General features: G+C 46.4%; 1 protein-coding gene across 1 annotated transcript in view; it reads left to right on the forward strand.

Annotated features, from left to right (window-relative positions):
• The first annotated feature begins 730 nt into the window (after window positions 1-730).
• The window catches only part of LOC141944172 (alpha-2-macroglobulin-like protein 1), a 31,860-nt gene continuing 10,976 nt past the window's right edge, over window positions 731-21,614 (forward strand). Inside the window, exons 1-28 of the mRNA XM_074870276.1 lie at window positions 731-1,008; window positions 1,901-1,967; window positions 2,060-2,220; window positions 2,275-2,458; window positions 3,682-3,726; window positions 4,066-4,210; window positions 4,900-4,952; window positions 5,298-5,318; window positions 5,856-6,015; window positions 6,629-6,713; window positions 7,090-7,204; window positions 8,503-8,611; window positions 9,427-9,536; window positions 10,331-10,495; window positions 11,736-11,966; window positions 12,846-12,909; window positions 13,432-13,577; window positions 14,133-14,279; window positions 15,457-15,630; window positions 17,175-17,280; window positions 17,809-17,920; window positions 18,015-18,240; window positions 18,447-18,573; window positions 18,721-18,842; window positions 19,020-19,071; window positions 19,379-19,462; window positions 20,045-20,221; window positions 21,456-21,537. Of these exons, the coding sequence (XP_074726377.1) occupies window positions 731-1,008; window positions 1,901-1,967; window positions 2,060-2,220; window positions 2,275-2,458; window positions 3,682-3,726; window positions 4,066-4,210; window positions 4,900-4,952; window positions 5,298-5,318; window positions 5,856-6,015; window positions 6,629-6,713; window positions 7,090-7,204; window positions 8,503-8,611; window positions 9,427-9,536; window positions 10,331-10,495; window positions 11,736-11,966; window positions 12,846-12,909; window positions 13,432-13,577; window positions 14,133-14,279; window positions 15,457-15,630; window positions 17,175-17,280; window positions 17,809-17,920; window positions 18,015-18,240; window positions 18,447-18,573; window positions 18,721-18,842; window positions 19,020-19,071; window positions 19,379-19,462; window positions 20,045-20,221; window positions 21,456-21,537 (3,548 nt within the window). The remainder of the gene's footprint in view (window positions 1,009-1,900; window positions 1,968-2,059; window positions 2,221-2,274; window positions 2,459-3,681; window positions 3,727-4,065; window positions 4,211-4,899; window positions 4,953-5,297; window positions 5,319-5,855; window positions 6,016-6,628; window positions 6,714-7,089; window positions 7,205-8,502; window positions 8,612-9,426; window positions 9,537-10,330; window positions 10,496-11,735; window positions 11,967-12,845; window positions 12,910-13,431; window positions 13,578-14,132; window positions 14,280-15,456; window positions 15,631-17,174; window positions 17,281-17,808; window positions 17,921-18,014; window positions 18,241-18,446; window positions 18,574-18,720; window positions 18,843-19,019; window positions 19,072-19,378; window positions 19,463-20,044; window positions 20,222-21,455; window positions 21,538-21,614) is intronic.

The following is a 21,614-nucleotide window of genomic DNA, read 5'->3' on the forward strand; positions in this document are numbered from 1 at the left end:
ACTTGCCTCCAGGTTTTGTAAGGCTTGCTGATGGTTCTCTGGGAGATGTGTTGCTCCGCTTTAGCACAGCTGATGACAGCAGGAGTGCTCAGTTACTGTATTTGGTATAGGGGTCCGATTTTTATAAAGGTGTCTTTACCAGGATGTCATCAGAAATATCCTGGGACAAATTTATTCTTTGTGATGTCGGTGGATTTTGTTTCATGGTTCTTCGTCTCTAGAACTTTTTTATGTATTATTTACTTCTTACCAAAATTTCACTCCTGCCCTGCAGTCTCCAGCCAGACCAGCCCAGGGCTTCATACACAGCTCTGCCAGTGCCCCCATTCATCCCTGGAAGAAGGACAGAACTTTAGCATGTTATTATCTTTTTGTTGTCTAGCTATTTCCATTTAACTTCAGAGGCAGCCAACTTGATGACCATTCAGAGATGCAGCACCTTGGGGAGCGTTTCTGAAATCAGACAGAACTCAGATTGGTTTTTTGTCCCGCTAGTTTAGGTTTGAACTGAAAACCGTGTTGATTTTGGAGAATCAAATATGCTCCCAGATCAGTGACATACAGTGCTTTAAACCTGCAGATAATCTGCAATGTCAGTGCTAGGTTAAAGGCTAGCGTGCTCCTGTTACATCGGACTGTGCACTAAGAGGGTGGATGTTAAGCACACATATGGGGACTGTGCCAAAGTAAATTCAGGGGATTGCTTCAGCTGGGAGCAAAGAGTGGGTGGATGGTGAATTCACTGTATATTGTGTACATTTGGTTATGCTCTGCAAAAACACAGCTGAGGCCAGGGCAGGATGAGGGCATCCACCTTCAAATGAGGTTGTTAATAGAGGGCAAATACATCCAAGACTCGTTCACTTCACTGCTACCACCCAGGAAAAGGAAATACAAGGTTGCAGTGCCTGAGAAGAGTCTGGAGGAGACGGGTGATGGTGTGCATGTAGAATTACCTTATGGCTGGAGGAAGCTGGCAGAAGACCAGACATCTGGCCCAGGGGGGATGTAAAGTGGGGACTTAATGTCTTGCTTTATTTGGAAAGGCCTTACAGTAGAGCTAAAAGGGGAGTTGGCAGCGGGTGGCAAGAGCAGCCCTGGGAAAGATTCTGTACCCAGGGGGATCAGACATGGCCGGGATGGGTGGGCGGACAGAGGTAGATCACTAATAATGCACAGAGGGAGTACTTGAGAATGTTTTTTACAAGCTGAGGACAGTAGCTAGTGTGCAGCTTTGGCTCTCATTGGATGCTACACCCAGGACCCAGACCAGCCACAGCTGAGATGAGTTTTTCTCTTAAGTCCCCTTCAGCTTGGCTTAGAGGTCACCCACCCCACATCTCCCCACCAGTGCTCTGGGACCCCATGGCCTGGAATGCCATCCTAATGTAGATGTGGGTGGGGAGCTGTGCTATGTGGCCTTTACTCAGCTGTTGGTGGAAGCAAGTAAATATTAGCTAATGTCGTTAGCCTGGAAGAGATACTCCATATATCAACTCCCCCACTCTTTGGACTTAGGAGCATCTGAGGGGGGTATTTAGGATTGCTCCAGCCCATCAGTGCTAGCAGTTCTCTCCTCCTGTGTGGATCTTGACAGCTGCCTGTCCTAGCCCAAGCAATGGGAGCACCAGTGCTCCTCTTAGCACTGACCCTATTCCCAGTCACAGCTGCAGCAAGCCTGGAACCGTGAGATTATCTCCTTTTGATTTTGGGGGGCTTGGTGGAAGGGACTGTCATTTAAGGGTGGTGCTGAGGTGCTGCACTGTTTAGCATCACAGAGCTGAATGGTGGGGGCCTTGTTCTCAGGGAGGCTGAGCAGAAGCAGCTCCAACTGAGTCCTGCTGGAACTCTGGGCATCGAGCACCACTGCAGGCGAAGGCCCTGGTGTTTGCTGGTGCAGGCACTGCACACACCACAAAGCTACAGAAGCAACAAGTTTTGCCTCTGTTCATCCTCTGCTGGTGAGGGTGAGATGTGGTGTGAGGACTGAAGGCTTATGCCTTGGCCACTGTGCCTTCAGCTTCATTCGTCACACAGCCTTGCTCTATGTATTTGCAAGGTGGTGACAGACAGGTATCAGGAGCTCTCTAGTTCCACACTGGGCATGTTGCTTCCTTCTGGTATGGAAAAGGAGCTGCTCTATAGTTCCTTCACTGCAGGCCTCCAGACATTTATGACCCCTGGTCTACCTCTTCATGAAAGCAGCAGAGACGAATTCTTGTCTGTCCACCTCAGCATCTGAATCATTTTTGAACATCTCCTGCTCTCTTCTAGTCACTACATGGTGGTGTTCCCTGCTGTCATTCACCATTCCCAGGAGGAGAAGCTCTGCATTCACTTCAGCTCCCTGACTGAGGACGTCCAGCTGGCTGCCACCTTGCAGGTGACATCCCAGAATCACACACTGGTGACACAAGATGTGGAGAAGCCAGGCACTTTTCAGTGCATCACCTTCCAGGTGAGTGTAGCTGTGGCTGCTGATTTGGCAGTGGATGCTCTCATCTTCACTTCAGACAGGAGCCCAGCACTGTCCTTTGTCTTGCCATGGGTTGCAGGCAGGTTAAGTGTATTTCCCTACCAGTGCCAGGCAAAATACAACAGTGTCCTGGAGCTTAGCAAAGTGGGGAATCTTTCCTGTGTAGATAAAAACCTGTTCTTTTGATCTGTACCAGCCCATTAAAGCCTGTTGTAAAACACTGACTTTCAGTTTACTCAGTGTTTAGTCCCTAAAAATCACAGTGCAAATCAATGCATTGGGTATACATTCTTTTCATCCTCACTTCCTCAGAAGCCTGTCCCTCTAGCTCCAAGAGGACCATTCTGCTCTAAAGCTGCATCTATATTGCAAGGTGTAGTTTCACCCTGCATAGACATTGAGCTTGTTTTAATTTAGCTGTGATGGGTGGTGATGGTGCTGAACCCACAATGAACTGAATTTCACCTAGGCAGTCTGGATATTACTTGGGTGGTTTGAGTTCCTGTCATTGCAACTTTGCTGCTTTAGTTAGCTTAATTAGACACGCTGAGGCTGGGGCACAACTATAGGACCTTGACTTACATTTCTGGAAAGCCATGGAGATGTGTCTGGTGCTGAGGCTTTACAAACTGCCCCTGTTTTTCTCAGCACCGTACAAAGTTGCTGTGCCTATGCCCTGATTGTCCTGCAGATTCAGCAGAACTCAAGGAGGGGCTGTAGTCACTTCTGGTTCTTGCATCAACAAGAAAATGATTAACTAAGTGTTTGGTGCCAGCCCTTAGGAGAGAGCAAGTCCTGGCTCTGGAAAGCCAAGGAAATCTGCCGTTAGCAAAAAGACCTTTCTCCTGGTGAGCTTGGTCTGATAGTGAGATGTCCTATTTTTGCCTGATCATCTGTTTTTGCCTGATCATCTCATCTCCCATTACTGTCTTGGCCAGCTCCAGATCTGACTTCCCTATGGTTTACATTTATATGAAGTGGGAGAATGACATGTCAGTTGGTTCACTCTTAGGTTCATGAACAAGAGACAGGCAGTGACTGCTTCTTCTCCCTATAATGACAAGCGGGTTAGAGACAGTCATACAGTGGAATTTGGACTCTGAAGTTTGGGGATTTTTTATCAGTGAGGTGATGTCTCACATCCAGGATAAGACGCAAAGTCTCTGATGAATTTGTTTTCCATTTCCTTGTATCAATCAACATAGGTGCCAGAGTTCATTCCCAGGAAAAGAGATGATTCCACGTCACACGTAAGACACCTCTTTTGGATGCTTCTCCTCTTACAAACTAGAGGGCTTCAGTCTCTCCTGTGTCTGAGCCATGTTAATGTTGGAGATAAAGGGTGGCAAAGATAGTAAAGGGGAGGAAGAAATGTGGAAAGAGGCAAACAGGACAAGGGGAAAGGCAGAGAAATGAGAATGAGGAAGCTGGGGAGCACAGAGAAGACTATGACCAGGGAAAGGAGAGAGATAAGTCAAAGGAGGGGAAGGGAGGAGAGGGAAGTTGGAGATTTTGATAGGACAGGTGCCTCTGTTTCTCAGTCAAGCTACTTGTAGCCTCAGGCAGTTTGGTTTTTTTTCACCTGACAGCCAGGGACAGTGGCTTTTCTGCATGTCCTGATCCACAGTGGTGACAATGTGCTCTTTGAGGGTCACAAGAAGGTTCTCATCGAACCCCAGAAGAATGTAATTCTGGTAGAGACAGACAAGGTCTTATACAAACCTGGAGAAACAGGTAAGGCAAGAAGGTGGCATATGGAAATGGGGAGGGAAAGGTCAAGGTAGCAGCCACATCTTGGGGGGGGGGCGGTGGGGGGGGTGGGAGTGGGGGAGATTTCACCAAGTGCAGGAAGCTAAGCTTGTTGGATATGGAAGAAAGCAGATATCTATTATCAGATGTTTCCAGGAACAGTATGAGTCAGGATGTTCCCCTCCAAGCTGTGCTGCACCAAATGCCCCCAGCCTGCTGCTCCTGGGTGTTGTTTTGGGGAAGTATCTTTAGTGAGACCTAAAAAGAAAGTCAGGACTCTCCAGGACACTTGGGAAATCTCTTCTTGTTTTTTGAAGAATGTTGTTTGAGTAAAGCCTAGAGTGACAGTTCCAAGCTGTAGAAATATAGAGAGTGACTCCACAGTCTTCACAATATGAACAGACTGCAAACAGACCAACCCTACTCTTTAATATATCATTATAATCTTCTTAGGTAAAGGCAGTGAGTTTCTACAGCCTGTAGCTGCATATAAACCTCCCAGACAAAGTGCTCTGGGGTGGAGATGCTGGGGAGGGCTTCTTTGGGGAAAGACCTGAATACCTCTGGGGTCAGCAGAGATACATGAATACTGGAGCACAGAAAAGAAGAAGCAGATTTGTGCAAGGTCATGTTGCAGCCAGAATGCTTTACTATCCTTTTCTTTATATCTCCAGTGAAATTTCGAATTGTGAACCTCGATGAGGACCTTAAGGTCATTAAAAATGAGGTGAGTATCACCTTGTGCTTTTCTAGAAGTAGGAGCCTCAGCATGAGTCACATTGAGAGGCTCACAAAAGAGACATCTCCCTTCATGCCTGTTAAACTATGAGAATAAATGATCTTTGAAGGGAAACCACTCATCCACTGGGCCCTTGGAGAAAGACTGCAGTGCAAGCTAGCACAGAGGGAGGAGGAGACCTAGTGTGGGGTCTGGATGGGGCAGAACTTTCTGGTCAGCGGCCCATGTCAGGCAGTGTTATTAATGCTGGTTCACATGGATACTGTTTTGCTCTATACAAAACTGAGCTTGTGTTTCTTCTTTTTTTATTTTTTTTTTTTTTTTTTCTTACAGTATTCCCAGATATGGCTGCAGGTAAGTGACAAAGAACTGACCAAAGGGAGATGTTTGTCTCTTGTGCCCTTTCACTCCTGGACAGAGTTGTGCCACAAATGCAACCTCATAAGGTTATGGTTCAAGTCCAGCTGAAGTCTCTTCTACCTGGTTAGCCTGGGTTCTTCATTCAAACCAGCACATCTATATGTGATGCATATAGCTGAGCTAGAGGCAGGGCAGTAATGAACCTTTGCCCAACACCTTGTCTGCTCAGAGCACAAAGCACAAGGCTAAGTGCTAGGTAGATGCAGCACAGCTGCTTCTCCTTCCCACCATGTTATGGGAAGCTTTACTGTCCCAGTAGCTTTACTGTTCTTGGCAGCGTTTGCAATTCAGAAGTTCACTAACAGGATACTGGAGGGAGGAGAAGGAATATTGCCTGATGATCTGGCATCTTCTCTGTTGGGGCAAGGGTAAGCCCTTGTAGTGCCTTCTTGTGCCTGAGTATAGCTGGACCTGCCAGGTATCCATGCTCCCAGTGTGACTTGGTGGCTCTACATGTCCTTTCCCAAATAGGATCCTGAATATAACCGTATTGCTGAGTGGCTGAATGTAAAGTCAAGACATGGCATTGTGGATCTATCCTTCCCCCTGGCCTCTGAAGCACCGCTTGGAAGATATACCATATCAGTCCAACAACACATGGCTAAAAAAACCTTCGGGGTTGGCAAATATGGTGAGACTTGGACAACAGAGGTGAGGGAAAAGCAGTGTGGGTAGCTGGAGAAGAAAGTAGGGCGATGTGGTCGTGTTCATCAGACCTTTTGCCCTGGGAGAACAGCGGACTGGGGACAGGGACAGATGGGTCTGTGCGTACTTGTCATGCTGGGCTGGAGGTTCTGCCACTGCATAGGGTACAAAGGAGAGGCTGTGGTCCGACATCTTGTTCTAGGTGTGGCTGGGCCCCGTGATGAGCACTTTCTGCTGCTCATTGTCACCCTGTTCTACGCCAGGTTTACTGTCCACTCCAGTCAGCTGCTGTAATAGGAAGCAGCATCATATCTTAGTCCCATTCAGTTGCAGTGATGTAGGTAAGGATAAAATCCTGTGCCATTTAAAATGTTTATGCTTGACTGAGCTGGAGTAGAAAGCAGTCCCATGCGCAATTGTAGCAGTAAATAGAGGGTGGTGTGGCTGAAGGGAGTAACCCCTATTGCACCATGGGGATGAATAACTGGGGACATTACTGTCTTTCCCCCACCTGGACTGCGGCTATAACAGAACTTACAGTGTCCATACTCAGTATTGCTTGTTTTTTCTCCGACCTTATCTTCCTCTTTTCTATGCAGTGCTGAAAAAATTTGAAATAAAGATTGAGCACCCTCCATTTATCGCTACAGCAGATGAGGACTTTCAGCTGAAAGTCTGTGGCAAGTGAGTACATGATACCATTTTGATCTCTGGCCTTCAACTCCACAGTCATCTCCGGATTGCCCATAGTTGAGAAGTGGCCTTCCAGTATGATGTTCTTGCATTACCCTGTGGTTGGGGGAGACAGAGTATTCTCTGAAACAGGCTCCTTCTCACACCTGGTCATTTACTGAGGGGCTGAAGGACACTAAGGGTGCTGGGTTTTGTAGGTGGAGAGGGATGCAAACTGATCTTAAGAGATGAGCTGAAGATCCTGAGGAAAAAAGCTACAAAGCTCTCCCAATCTCCACTTCTCCCCGATGAGGGTGGGGGGTGCCTGGATCAATATTTCTGCTGAAGCGGCCAGTCTTCAGGTGAACGTTTCTCCCCTTTGACACAGGTATACCTATGGGAAGCCCGTTCAAGGCGAAATAGTCATTACTGTTATCATATTATCCCAGTTCTTGGAAGGCCCTTCATCAAATTCTACTAGGACGAGGAAGCAAAACAGCTGGGTAGGTGAACAAATAGGAGAGTGGAAAGTATAACCTGCTGGAAATGTATGTCTGTCCCCTTAACCTACCTCGATGTACCTCTGATGTGCACCAACCTGTTTAGTCTGGTGTCTTCCCACTTGCTAGACCTGATCAGACCATTGATTCCTTTCCTGCGACTCTATTGCTTGAATTACTGCTCTAGCTGCCCATATCTGATTCAGTGTTTCAGGAGAAGGTGTAAGCTCTGTGTAAGTAATGATGTCTGCGGCCCTTCCCAAAGCTCCATATCGTATTGTATGCAATCAGGTCACTGCTCTATTCAGTCCTGTGACTGCTCCCACCAATAAACAGATTATCAGAGCATCAGATGGTCTGTGGCTTGATGTCCTGTTTCTTGCTGTATCCATGGAGTTAATGGAGCATCTTAAGCTTGCCAGTGTCCTGTCTGAGATTATATCCAGTGCTGGTTATACTTTCTGCACATTTGTGTTCATTATATGTCTGTGGTTAAGCTCCACACTTGTTTTTTCCCATGAGTTTCAGATGCAGCTCTTTCAGCTTGAAAGTCACAAGAAAATATTTCTAAATGTCAGGCCAGCCAGCAACAAGCCAGAATATAAAAATCCAGCTGAATCTCTGCATCTTTTAAAATGCACCCAGTAGCAAAATATCTCCAGCTGGAATGCTGTACAGTCTTAGCTGTGCAAAACACCAACTGAATGCCAGCTCCCTCTCACATGGCATGTAAGAGGCCCTGCAAGGTTCTGTGAAGAACTTAACAGGCATGACTAGAAACACTTTGTCCACCTCCCCTCTCTGGCTGTACCCAGTCTCTGCCTTAGTGCTTGGCAAAGCTCTTGCAAGCTGTAAGTGGCTGGATGCCCTTGTTTAACGTGGCCATGTCACACAGATGGTCATGACTGGAAATCCACACTGTCCGTCTTTATTCATCAGGGCCACATAGTTTCAGGGAGGAGGTTACCTTTATCTCAGGTAAAGACACTCATGCTCTTTCAGCTGCAGGATCTGGGCTTAATCCAGTCTCCTGAGTTTGTCTGTGGCATAATTAACCCTTATGTAATTTGCCTGAAGCATTTTTTTCTCCCACTTTTTTTGTGACTGTTTAATTCAAGCATGTTGATTTTCTTCTCTGGCTAGGGTATCAATGATGGGTTTCTGCAGTTGTAGGTTTCTGAGCTTCCATCTGTTCCACAAATATTTGGAAGTACTTCTTTAGGATTGCCCAGCATCTATGGAACAGTTTGTCTTCCTCCACACTATGCTGCTTCTCTCTGTTTGTATTTCTCTTTCTGCAGACAGACGAGAATGGTTGTGCTACTTTTACAGTGAAGAAAGAGAGTCTGAGGTTAAATGAAGCTGACAACTACATATATGTGACAGGACAAATGGTGGAAAATGGAACAGGTACTGGAAAATATGTGTTCTCTTCCTTGCAGGCAACTTCTTTGGTTTTGGCCTTTCTACAGCACTTGTATTCCTTTTGAAAAAGTAACTTCATGGTTCCCAAGTCTTCTGACATGATGATGGTCTCTATTCTAGTACCTCTTCCATCTATTATTACCAGATTTCCCAATCCTCTCCACCCTTCATCTCCACTAGCATGTATATAACCTTTTAGTGATTATCTGGACACCAAGGTGTTCCTCAGCCAGTTGCAAAGTGCTGGCTAGCTGTGGAGACTCTTCAACAAGCCCTTTCTAATTGTAGTGCACCATCCTGACAGGTAGTTCCTACCCACAGTCTCTTGTCCTCTCTTTTCCTAAGCCTGAGACAGGGCTGCTTATGTATACTCCTGCTGTGAGGAATGCCATTCTGCTCCAGTTTAGTCTGACACAATATTGACTATAAGGAGGTAGCTTTTTAGTATCAGGGTTAATGTGCACCTGCCTCTGGCAACTGAAGGTCTCCATTGTTTGAACTGTCACAGTGTGTGTGGGTCCTCCAGGCCACTTTTAGGCATCTACAGTGTAGCTGTCTATAACTAAAGTGTCATCTAGTTTATCTTCAATAAAGAGAAATAAATACTTATAGGGTACAATGCATCATGTCATGAAGCACAGGGCCCAGAAAGGTTGAGGGAATCATATCCTAGAAGAATGTATTTTCTTTCCTAAATTTAGAGATTGTATATCTTGTGTGCATGTAGTGTTGAAGTATCTTGTTGTCTTCTGCTTCTCTAAGAGCACTGCTAGTTGTTTAACAGATTTCTCTCCACCCAGGAGTAAACGCTGTGGAAATGACTAGAATTCCTATTTCGATGAGAAGGAAGTCTATAGATTTTATCAACTTCCATTCATTCTACAAACGTGGACTACCATACACAGGGAAGGTAAAACCTGTGGATCCCTTCTCTGCTGAGAGTACATGATAGATCTAATCGTCTGTAGGCAGAAAGCAATCATCTCCAAGAAAGTAAGAGCTGCTTTGTGAGTACCCATCGAGTGAAGCCTCCTGTAGAAGCAATTTCTTCTCCCCATCCTAACCTGGTATATTCCCCAGACAGGAACGTGGGGGCCAGCTGCAGTCTCTGAAGGCTTCCCCAGGAGTAGCTTCTGAAACTAGTCTGCAATGAAAGGCATATGGGATGCAGGTGGTGTTGGCCGGGAAATAACTTTCCCTTTGGTCAAACGCTCATGGTAACTCGGCAGAAATCACTAAAGCCTTGTATATCAGTTCACTGGCAGTCATTTCTGACTCAAGGCCCCTGGGTGATGCTAGGATTGCTGTCCCACTGGGGCTAGAAACACTTTCACCTGAGCCAGTACTAACCCCAGCATGAAGGAGGGCAAAGAACAGAAAGAGGTAAGTTGCTGGAGACAAGACTGTTTCTGATCATCAAAGATCCTGCAGCATTGCCCAAGAAAAAGCTCAGGATCTGAGGAAATCACCATTTTCCCCTAAAATAGGTGTCTCATTTGGCTGCACTACTGTTTATTTCTAGTCCTGGACAGCTGCACATTGTTAATTTTGTGTGTTTATTGCACTTTTATTAAGGATCCTTCCAACCTGTCTGAAAGCTTGAAGGGCTGAGGAAGCCCAATGACAGAAACAATTAATACTAAGCACTGGCTGCGCCTCAGAGCGTGGCACAATGGGGTATTAACTTCCTCCCCTTCTCTGCAGATATTCTGCCACAGTGACAATTCTCCCCTCAGAAATGAAACAGTCTACCTAACAGTTGATGTCAATGAGGAGGAGACACACTTGTCATTCCTCACGGATGAGAATGGAGAAGTCCACTTCTCACTGGATACCACCAGCTGGAACAGCACATTTGTTTCTCTGAAGGTGAGCATCAGCCACAGACAAAGGAGGAGAAAGTGAAGACAGACTGAGAAAAGGGATAGAAAGTGGAAGAAATCTGAGGTTTTGGAGCACAGTCCTCTGGCTCCTGATCTCATTTGACTATATTTGTAGAAGCATCTTCAATTACTCTCCAGTGCCATCTCCTCAGGGAAACTGGAGGCTGTGCTGCAACAGTTCAACAAAATGGTCACCAAAGGTGCTCTGCTGTCCTGAGCTGGAGCATGATCCTAATCTTTTGTATCCCCGCTCACCTTCCTTTGCCTCCACTAAAAAAATCTGTTAATCTGAATACTTCCTTGGAGGAAATCTCCCCTTTCTCCACACTGGGACATGTTGGCGGTGGCTCAACAGAACTGGCAGTTGATGCCTGTCTCTGCTAAACTCCATTTCCAGTGGCTGCCCTGGCCCTGCAGAAGCTCATAGCTTCTCCAGGCTTAGCTCAGCCAGTAGCTGTTCTTGACCTCCCTCTCAATACCATACCTTGAAGCAGTTGGCTGCTTCTCCTCACAGGTTCTGATCCTACACCTGGAGCTCGTTGTTACCATCCTGGCAGTACACCCTCTGCCCACTACCTGCATTCCTGCAGCTGATGTGGGATTTGTGCCCAAGCAGTACAATCTCCTATTGCCATCCATTTCTCAGAGACTGGAACTATTGTTCCAGATGTTTTTCCCCAAGACCCTAGCCTATCTGGGGTGAGGTTCCCTAATTTTGGTTGGGCAGGATTTGGTGATCAGAGGTTCTGTAATGTATGAGGTAGATTTCTGTCCTCAGGGAGGCTGGGGACAGGCTCTAGTTCTTGTTCGTAGGCCCATGGCTATTGTCCACAGAGCCCTAAATTATCTGCAGAGAAGTAGACCTTCACCATACAAAAGCTCTCTTGGTGTCTGTTGTGCATCAGGGCATCTGAAACACAAACTGAAAACAGGGGTGCTGTGCTGGGGTTAAAGTCTCGTGTGGAGTGTGTCCCCATGGAAAGATAAGGAGAAAAAATGTCATTGTGGGCAAAGCTACTAGACTTAGAGTTTTGCTAAATCTTCATAAGACAAAGTTTCATAAGAGACTTTAAAATGATGTTTTAACAGAAGAATATTTTAAGCATACAGATGTGTGGTCTGGGTCTGTCAACAACTCAGGTAATAACTTAGTGTTTTAATAAGGTGTACAGGGTCCCTTGTATCACTTGATACTGATTGCCAACTCATGCTTTTGTGCTCTGAAGGGTACCTACAACCTTGGAAATGATAAGCAAGATTCTTCTGAAAGCAACACAGCAGTCGAGGATAACTTTCACTGGCTGAAACCTTTCTACTCTGAGAGCAACAGCTTCCTCGAGATCAAGGCCTGGAATGATGTGATGCCCTGTGATCAAGAACAGGAAGTGCAAGTGGATTATATCCTTGACCGGAATAAACTCAGCTCTGAAGCAGATCACATTGATTTCTACTACTTGGTAAGCACAGAAGACAGCTGAATCACAGGGCAAGATTATGCTTACTGGCATTTTATCCTTTTCACACAGCACATAGACACTCATGGGAAAGGGCAAATTACTCCCAGGCCAGTATGAGTCAGTTTGTGAGTTCTGTTCTGCCCAAACCTCCTCCTGTTCTCCAGTTCCTGGACCTGCTCCTAGCCCCCAGCTGCTTTGCTTTGTTAGGAGTGCCTTGACCTAAGCCTGGGTGATAGATGCATGCCATCCACCCTACTTTCTATTATGTTCACATGGGTGGCAGTGGAGCGTTAGCCTGGTTTCTGTCCAGCAGGTATGCCCCAGACTTCCATCTGTGTCTGGGGCAATCTGCCTGTGAACTCCCCCTCTTTGGGGCAGCTGACCTCCCCTTGTCTGTATATCTACAGAAAAAGGCTTGAAATTGCACAGGGCCTTGGTGCACTCCAGGAGTATGTAATTGTGTTTTGATGAAGTCCACTTTCAGGAAAGTGAGTCCAAAGCAAGAGTGTGACTACAGCCTAGCTGAGAGGTTATGAGTATCTTGGTTACTGAACTGGGCTCATTTGTATGGTCAAAAAGTACTGTATCCTAGCAATGTGAAGATCAGAGTTCACTAGGGCTAAAGAGCAGCTGCTCTTAGCTTCAAACATACCTCTGGTTTTGTAAGTGGCCACGTATTCTCATTGCCTAACCAACACCTCTCAAGTCCCTTCCCAGCTATGTTATCACCATCTCTGCTGCAGAGTTCTTCAGGTCATGTCCTGCCAGAGAAGCTTCTGCGACAACATCTCTCCTCTCCTCTCCTCTCTTGTTCTTTTCTCACTCTCCTTATGCTGTCAGAATTCAGGCCCTTGAATGGCTCTTCTCTTTGCTCTTCAGGTGATATCAAAAGGCAAGATCCTTTCCAGTGGAGAGAAGCAGGTGCCAATTATCCAGCATGAGAGTGAGTAGAAACGCATGAAGTTAAGTGTCTCATAACACACCTCAGAAAACTGTGACAGCCCTCCAGGGACAATCTCTGGAGGTGTGTTATCCTTACCTACAGGTGGGAGTTATTGAACTGAGGTCTTAGTGGTGGCCAGCCTTGTTAGACCAACACAATCTCCTCTCATATCCGTTCAGTGTCCTTCTAGGTGACTGTCCTCCTGCCTTGCCTAATTGATCTAATATCCAACCTTACGACTTTGCTGCCAGCTTGTACCTTTGGAGAAGATATAAAATTTTTGTAGCTTGCCTGTTTATCTAAGGTACAGTAGGGAAGAGGTGTATTTTTGCCAAACTTGAGCCAAAGGAGTGGCTAGTATCCTGGGTTTATTGTTAATCTGTGACAGTGTCTGTGTGGGATATTCTTATCTGCAGGTAGAAATTATTAAATTCCCTCTTTTGATTTTTATTGTGTGTCCTATCCCAATGAGCTGATTAATTTGAATGCTTTTCCTCTCTTCCTTGCTGCTGTCTTGTGCAGAGCTGCAGGGCTCCTTCTCCTTGACTTTGACTACTGGCAATGACTTCCTGCCTGACATCCAGCTTCTACTGTATGCAGTCTTCTTGGATGGAGAGGTGGTGGCTGATGTGGAAGAGTTTCAAGTAGAAAAGTGCTTTAGACACAAGGTGAGTAGAAACATAAGGAGTGTGACAGCATCATTGATGTGCTCTGTCCTACTGTGGTTCCTGGGCCTGTTTTATCCCCAGCCCCGTGGTGTAAGCTGGATACATGCCAAACCAGATGCTGGGAAAAAAAACAAGTAACCTCCTTCTTCCCTGAATTCCTTGTCCTGCCTTCCACAATACTGACTGGCAAGTCTTTCCCAAGGAGTAAACCAGGCCCTCTTGAACTTGTTTTCTCCCCCCATTCTGTATGACTGACTTGGGAACACACTGTCCCCCAAGTTCTCCCTAACACAGAGGAGAAGCTTGCCCGCTTATCTCCCTGAGGTAGCTCTGGATCAGAGGGTGGTGGATGTGCAGTGGCAGGCGAATTCTGGCTGGGCTGTGCACAGTGCAGCCCCTCTAATCTTCCCAATGGGTTTTCAGGAGGGCCTGTCTCAGCATCTCAGCCTCCTTCCCTACCTTACTCTCTGTCTTTCTCTCTGCTGCCCAGACATCTAAGAGTCACAGGGTCTCACTCTCCAACTCTAAGCCCCCTGACCTTGCCTTCTTTTGCAGGTGTCACTGGACTTCTCACGCAAGGAGGAAGTCCCCGGATCGACAGTCAGCCTGGACCTCAAGGCTGCTCCAGGGTCCTTGTGCTCTGTCCAAGCTGTTGACAAGAGTGTCCTCCTGCAGAACAACAATACCCTAACAGCAGACACAGTGAGTGCAGCCTGCTGTGACCAACCCCCTCGTTTCTGCCTGCTTTCTGTCTCCACGCATGGGTGGGAGGAAGCCCATAGTCCATCCCAGGACATGGCTGCAGTGTTAGGTGGCTGCCCTGGCATTCCCCCTCCTTGGCCTCTTCTGAACAGTTACAGGGTCATCATGTTCCTCGTGCATCAGCCCTGAACTGTGGGCCTCTGCCTGGAGGGTGGTGGATGCTGCACAGCACTGCAGGGGTAGGCAGGGAAAGCAGCATGGAAGAGATGCTGGTGCTTTCTGTTTGGAAGGAGAGTGTCTAGCAGCTTTCCTCACATCCACTTGTCTCTCTGCTCTTCCAATGTCCACCAAGCTAAACCGAATTTTGCCTCGGTAGGGTCTTCCTATCCCTCTGCCCCAAATATTGCTGAATTATAACCATATGACAGATCAGGCTGAGCACCTTGGCAGTTCTTTAGAAAACAGTAGCTAGGGGACAGCACCCAGCGCACACAGTGGCTCGTGAAAAGTGGTCAGGATTTTGTCGGCACCCAGGTGCATTCTGAGAATCTGGAAGGGTTGAAGGAACTTACCTCAAAGCAGCTGTGTGTTTCAGAGGAATGAATTTAAGACTTAGAACAAAAATACGGCAAGAATTGAAAATCTTAACATAATTCCACAATGTATACCAGAGATAATACATATGTATATGCCTCATGCAAAGTTGTAAGTTAAGTTATAGCAGGTCAAACTGTTACAAATAAGCATCTCCAAATCCAGGGGGACTTTCTGCACCTGTAGATAGGACCCGCAGTGTGATCTGGTGTTCCATTTTACAGGAATGTTGTTCTAGCGCAGAGCACTTGCATCATTTACTAGCAGGTATATAAAGTAGTAATCATTAAATATGTAAGTCAGATGTGCCAATGCCTTGTGCTCAAAATGAATTAGTTTTTATCCTAATCTTGCACCCTAGAGTTAAAAGGCTTGAACTGTCAGGTGGAAGTCTGCAGACTAAAAGCTACGTGCCTACATCCTCTCCTTGGGCTTCATGTCCTTTAGTATAAGCTGGGCCAATGCAAACTTCCTCAACTGCAAAGCTTTACAAAGTATAATAGAGGGCTACAATCCAAATATTTGACCCATGCACATGCTCATTGGCCAGTTCCTTATGAAGACCTCTGTTTTTCAACTGCAGCTGTATAATGAGGTCTTTCATGACACCTTTACAATTGGAGGACGAGGGTTCCCATATCACTTGGAAGACTTTGAGCCATACCCTTGTCTGCCTCAGCAGTCCAGTCTCCACAAAAAGACTCAGATGGGAGCACCATGGTACCAAAGTGATGCTGATGTCTTTAATCTGTTTAAGGTGAGTGTTTACAATTCTGCTAAACTTTTCTTGAGCCAGAGATTGCCAGTATGCTACCCTAAATACCTACAATTTACTCTTAGCAAACTTCAGCTGCCCTGACTTTCATTGCTGCAAGTCATCTATGCCTTGTTCTTCAGTGCAGCCACACTCATTTGGGGACTATGGGGAAAGATGAAACTTATGAGTAAGCAAAATGCAAACCACATGATGAGAGAAAGACAGTGTAAAAATGAACAAACTTAGTTTAGGCTACCATATCTACAAAGAGAGAGTGGCAAGAATATCCCAGTAAGACCTGAGCACCTCACCATATTTTGACCGATCACCGCTTGGCTATTGTTTTATTTGCAAACTTCTTTACTCTGTGTTTCACTGAGTATCTTCTTCTCCTTAAAGCATTTTTAATAAAAAGAAGTCCTTCACAATTTGGCTTTATAACTAACTGTCAAGACAAATGTCAAAATAAGCTAATCTGCTAACAAGCACAATAGCCTGGAAAAGATTAACATGTCTGCTAACTGAAACCCAAGAAGTGCTGCTTCTGACAGAATGCTGTTTAGAGAAATATATGCAAGTAAGAGCACCTCAAAACAGGAGAAGAAGGTAACGACACACTGAAAACAACCCAAAATGGAGTTTGAGTTGCATGGCTTCTCAGGCTGACAGAACTCTACCTCACAAATACAGACCCTGATTCCCCCCAAAGGCATGGTACTGTGCTGCCTTCTAGCTGCCTACTATGTCAGATGCCAGGTAAAGGAGATCCCCCTATACCTCAATTATTAGTGATCCTGTAACAGATGACTGTCCTGTAGCATATGACTAAGTCCACAGGCATGTACAGCCCTCGCAGAAAGGATGAGGGCCCATACTTTTCATGAAGGGTTTTGGCACTTCAAGAAAGTTCTCAGTGACTTGCAGACCATTAAATCAAAGCAATGATTGCTCACAGGATCAAATGCATTCTTCCAGTGTGATGATGCCTTCTTCTCAGTCCATGCACATGAGGGTGCATTCAATCCAATATTTTCAGTTTGTGAAGCACAGGCCCTGAGTAAGTCTCACTCAGACAAAAGCAGAATCCATACTAAGCTGTGACCGAGTCGCCTACCAGTTTTCTAAGCCAGGACTGGTACTAACTTGTGTAAGAACGGTTGTGTGTGAACAGCCAGTGAAATCTTTCCATTCTAAAATTATGCAAAGATTTAAAGCTTAGAATTGACTTCTCTTAAGTTTTTTCATGGGATATATGGCTTTTGGCTCATTGTTATGGTCAGGCATATGAAGGAAGGATCTAGTTGAAACTTACTTTTATGAGAAGTAATAATTGGCCCAAGAACTCCTCAGATGCTGGTTTCTGTTGCTCATGCACTACCCAGAGTCTGAGCATGTATGTTTATGCATATGTATATAAACAAGCAGCATTTAAAAGTTTCAGCCACCGCCAGCCCCTTTTACGATACCTACTATCATGAGATATTTCCAACATTCCTTGTTCCTTTTTATTTATCATTGATTTACTGTCTTCACTGTTTTCCCAGAAATTGCGCATGAAAATATTAACCAATACTAGAATCAAGAAACCAGTTTCCTGTATGCTACCAGGCTTTGAGAAAAAGATGTATTCTAGAAAAGACAATGTTGTTGGTAAGGAACGAACATGTCCATCTCCTTGACTGAAGGGGCTCTCCTCTCCCAGTTCTGGCCAGTCTGCAGCTGAGGTGGCTGACTTCCATCTTGCTGTGTTTCTTGTCTGCGTCCAGTTCGATGGACCTGATTTATAAATCACAGATAAAAGCTCAAATCTCTGTGCTTTATTGGCTGTCCCTGTGTTCTGCGCTTTTCACAGAAAATGTAGAATGCTCTCCACCAGCACTTTCACAGATTATTTAAAAGAGTGTGACTCCATTTGAGCATGCTGTCTCTCCCTGGATCCAGACCAAACTTGCTGGATCTGTCTGAGCCTCAGGCTAAACTTCATCCAACTCTGTCTCCCTAAAGCTGTGTGCCCCAAAGCTACACACACTGTGTCAGATACTCACTGAAACGCCAACCCTATCCACTCTTGTTCTGTGTCACAAGGCATTTATAGTTTGTGTTAGATTGCCTGTGAATGAAGAATAATTTCACCTGTAGCTATATATGCTGTTTTCTAAGGTATCACTTGTTTTCCAGCATATGATCATGATGTCCGTGGTGATACTGCACCTCGCCCTGATGAGAAGGAGAAGCCAAAACCACGGACACTTTTCCCAGAGACCTGGATTTGGGATTTGGTCTCCGTCGGGTTGGTAACAGTCTCTACCTGACTTCCCCAGAGAGACCCCTGAAGACTTCTGACTGCTTCTGAATAAGTTCTACTCTCTCTCTTCCTACTCTAGGGATGATGGGCAAGTGTCTCTCCAAGTTGCTGTACCTGACACTATCACAGAATGGAATGCCAACACCTTCTGTGTTGCCGATACTGGCTTTGGGCTGTCACCTCTGACCAGTCTTAGGGTCTTCCAGCCTTTCTTTGTGGACCTGTCACTGCCGTACTCTGTGATCCAAGGAGAGACTTTCAGGCTAAAAGCCACTGTCTTCAACTACCTCAAGGACTGTATCCAGGTCAGTATTCCTCCAACTACATGTCCTCTGTTGGAGCTAAAACTTGAGTCCAAAGACAAGCTATGAGCTTCTCAGGAGCCCTAGGTACCGGCATCTGGGCCACAAAGCACAGCCTTGCACTTCATGACCCATGGTATTTGCTCCTTTGTTTACTGCCTGTTACTAGCACTATGCCAACGTGCGCTTGTACACCCTACCACACTCAGGTGCGTGCCACCCTCACAGAGACCCCAGAACTAAAGGTGGATGCCTGTCCAGGCTGCCAGTTCACCAGCTGCCTCTGCGCTAATGAAGCAAAAACCTTCGTGTGGAACGTGACAGCCACCAAGCTGGGTGAGGTTGAGTGGAGGGACGTGTGGCAGTTAGGGGGAGGAGGGGTGGAATTTGCCTGCCTCTGCATGTCTGGTCCGGATGCTCAATGCTCATACATACAGTTGTCTGCTGCAAGTGCCCAGCAATGTGCCCCTGTGCTCCCTGCAGGTAAAGTGAACATCACTGTGAGCAGTGTGGCAGAAGATTCACATGACCTGTGCGATAACAGGATTGCTGTGACACCTTTGCAAGGAGAGAGAGACACAGTGATAAAGCCTCTGCTTGTGAAGGTTAGTCACAACTCAGGTTGGAGAACACCTGGGGACAGTAGGTTGTCCCCTGAGGCAGTTAGCAAGATGCTAAGAGGGACTTTAGCCCCTTCCTCTTGGAAGCAGACAGGCCTGCTGAGGCATGGTGACTTCCTTTCCTGCCTTCCCTACTCTGAACTACTCTTTCTCCCCTGGCAGCCAGGAGGTGTCCTACAAGAGAAGACACAAAATGCCTTTCTCTGTGCTGCAGGTATGGGACAAATATCCCTGACTGCTATTGATTGTGGGAACAGGATGGAAGGGACAGGGCTCCTGCAAATACCCAGGGGTGGGGGGAATTTGTCAGAGAGCAAGCACTGGTGGCACCATCCCTGCCTGGGAGAACAACCACTATTTTTTTTGTCCATGTTTGCCTTCTACTTGGCAAAGTTTCCTGTATTGAGGCATTTGGTTGTGAGTCAATGTCACACTGAGCCTCACCTGGGTCTTCTTGGGATGTTACATTTGTGTGTGGTACTTCTTCCACGGGATAAATTTCTGGGTTCTGCCTTCCTCAGATAGCACTGTCTCTGAAGAGTTCTCCCTGACTCTACCTGCAGAAGTGCTGGAGGGATCTGGACGAGCCACTTTCTCTGTGATTGGTGAGAAAGGCTTTCCTTGCTCTTAGGTCCCCAGTGGGGAAAGCTTGCACAATGCTTTGGCCTTAATGATGCATCAACCCAGTTCTTCATCAGATAAACTGTAAAGGGTGTGACGTTGGCCTCGGAAATGTCATCAAGTAATCTTTTTCGATATTTATTCCTCTCATAAGGAATGATCCTGGGTGATCCCAAGTGGCTGGAGGAGAAGGCACAAAATGGGGTATCTCCTCTGACGTCTGTCACTGCCATCCACCTAAGTGAACCAAACCATCCCTACAGATTTCCACCTAGTTTGCCTCTGTAATTCTTTCCCTCCTTGATACCTACTCGGCAATGACAGCTCTCTTCAGACCCCCCCAAACTTTGCATTCCCCCCCCTACTTCCAGAACCACACTGTCTTCCCTTCCTGTGCTGGCCTAATCTAGGAAGGGTCAGCAGAAATATTAACTGTCTCTGTTCATGAGGGGCTGGCTCTTTTCCAGGATCCCAGTAGAGTTTAGAGAAGGCAGCAGTCCTTTCATTTCACAGTGCTGAATGTCTGTGTTTTTTCCTTTCTCCTGCCCCTTCACCTCAAACTTAAGGGGACATCATGGGCCCAGCACTTCAAAATTTAGACAGACTGCTAGAGATGCCCTTTGGCTGTGGTGAACAGAACATGGTTCAGTTTGCACCAAACATCTTCATACTCCAGTACTTGAACAAGACTAAACAACTGGACGCAGAAATTGAAGATAAAGCACTGAATTTCTTGAGAACAGGTAAACATCGTCCTCCTTCCTTCTGCTGCAAAACGAAGGTGCTGTAAATCAAGAGCGTGGGGCACTGGTCTGGTGGGGAGGTGCAGGGCAGGAGTGGGAGCACTGCCAGAGCTGTGACAAAGGAAGGTATCGCAGAGAATAAAGGAAATGTCTCATGGAAGGAAAAGCACCTTTCTGAAGAAGGAGGACTTCTGTCTCTGCCTGTTATTGAGGTACTAAGCCTGCTTTTTTGAGAAAGGTGTGGGTAATTAATGATTTCCATCATTATGTGATGCCTGTGGTTTGTTCCCTTACCAGTCTGAGGCAGGTGGAAGTCCCTTGTGGAAACAGAGCATCAGCTGCTATTAACTGGAATAAAGAATGGCCTTTGGGGTTAGATAAGAGCTTGGTAGCTTAGTGCTTCCCCATGTTTTAGGACACATATTGTAGGGGCATGTCAGCTCTGTCCAATATGATCTGAATTTAATATAGTGCCAGTGTCTGGTCTCATTTTGCAATGTGCCTGCCAGTCTCCTTATCCTGCTACACTGCAAGCTCAGCAGCCTCCCATGGATAGGATTTTTCTCCCTTTCCTTCCCCCTTTCTCTCTTGTACTGCAAGTTGAGGCAGACATCTGGAAGAGGGGGCTCTAGCCAAGAGAATGGCAGCAGCAGAGAGGCAAGGTGGAGGGTAAACAATGAGGCTGTGTGGAGGGAGGAGGAAGAGCAAAAAGTTGCAGACAGCATTCTGCCCTCAAAGCTTAAAGGCATGGCCTTGTCACTTTCTGTCCATCCCATAAAAACTACCTTCTTGAGACCCAACAGGGCTAACAGAAGTGCTGAAAAACAGCATATTGAGCGTCTCTAGGAAAAGCCTTCCTCCTCACTCCTACAGCTCTTTTTATTCACAGCAAGGTGCCCATGAGGGTTCCCTGGGGCATGGGACACAAGGCAGCTGAGCACGTCACCGTACTGTGAGCCAACAGGGCAGATACCCACAATACTTGCTCCTAACAGCTCCAGTAATGTAGAGCAGCCACACAGCGCCCTTCAGTGATGCTGTGTAACAGCTTCTTGCCATGCTGATGCTGTGGGATGCAGGGGGAATTGTGCAGTGGTAGGTTTGTCTCAGTGTCTCTGACTGTAGGGCCTGGTGAGGTCTCTTGCTGTGAAGCCTTCTTCCCACAGCAAGGATACAGTTTGAGATGCTACAGGCCCTCACACTGAGAGTCATGTCCTGGCACCCATCTTCATAGGTTACCAGCGTCAGTTGTTCTTCAAACACGATGATGGCTCCTACAGTGCCTTTGGGAAAGCTGACAACCAGAGCAACACGTGGTGAGTGACCAGAGTTGGTACTGTCATCCCAAACCTATTGTCCTTGCTGGTTCAACTCCTGGCTGTGACATGGGATT

This window comes from Strix uralensis, chromosome 5 (assembly GCF_047716275.1).
Source record: "Strix uralensis isolate ZFMK-TIS-50842 chromosome 5, bStrUra1, whole genome shotgun sequence".
Classification (NCBI taxonomy): Eukaryota; Metazoa; Chordata; class Aves; order Strigiformes; family Strigidae; genus Strix; species Strix uralensis.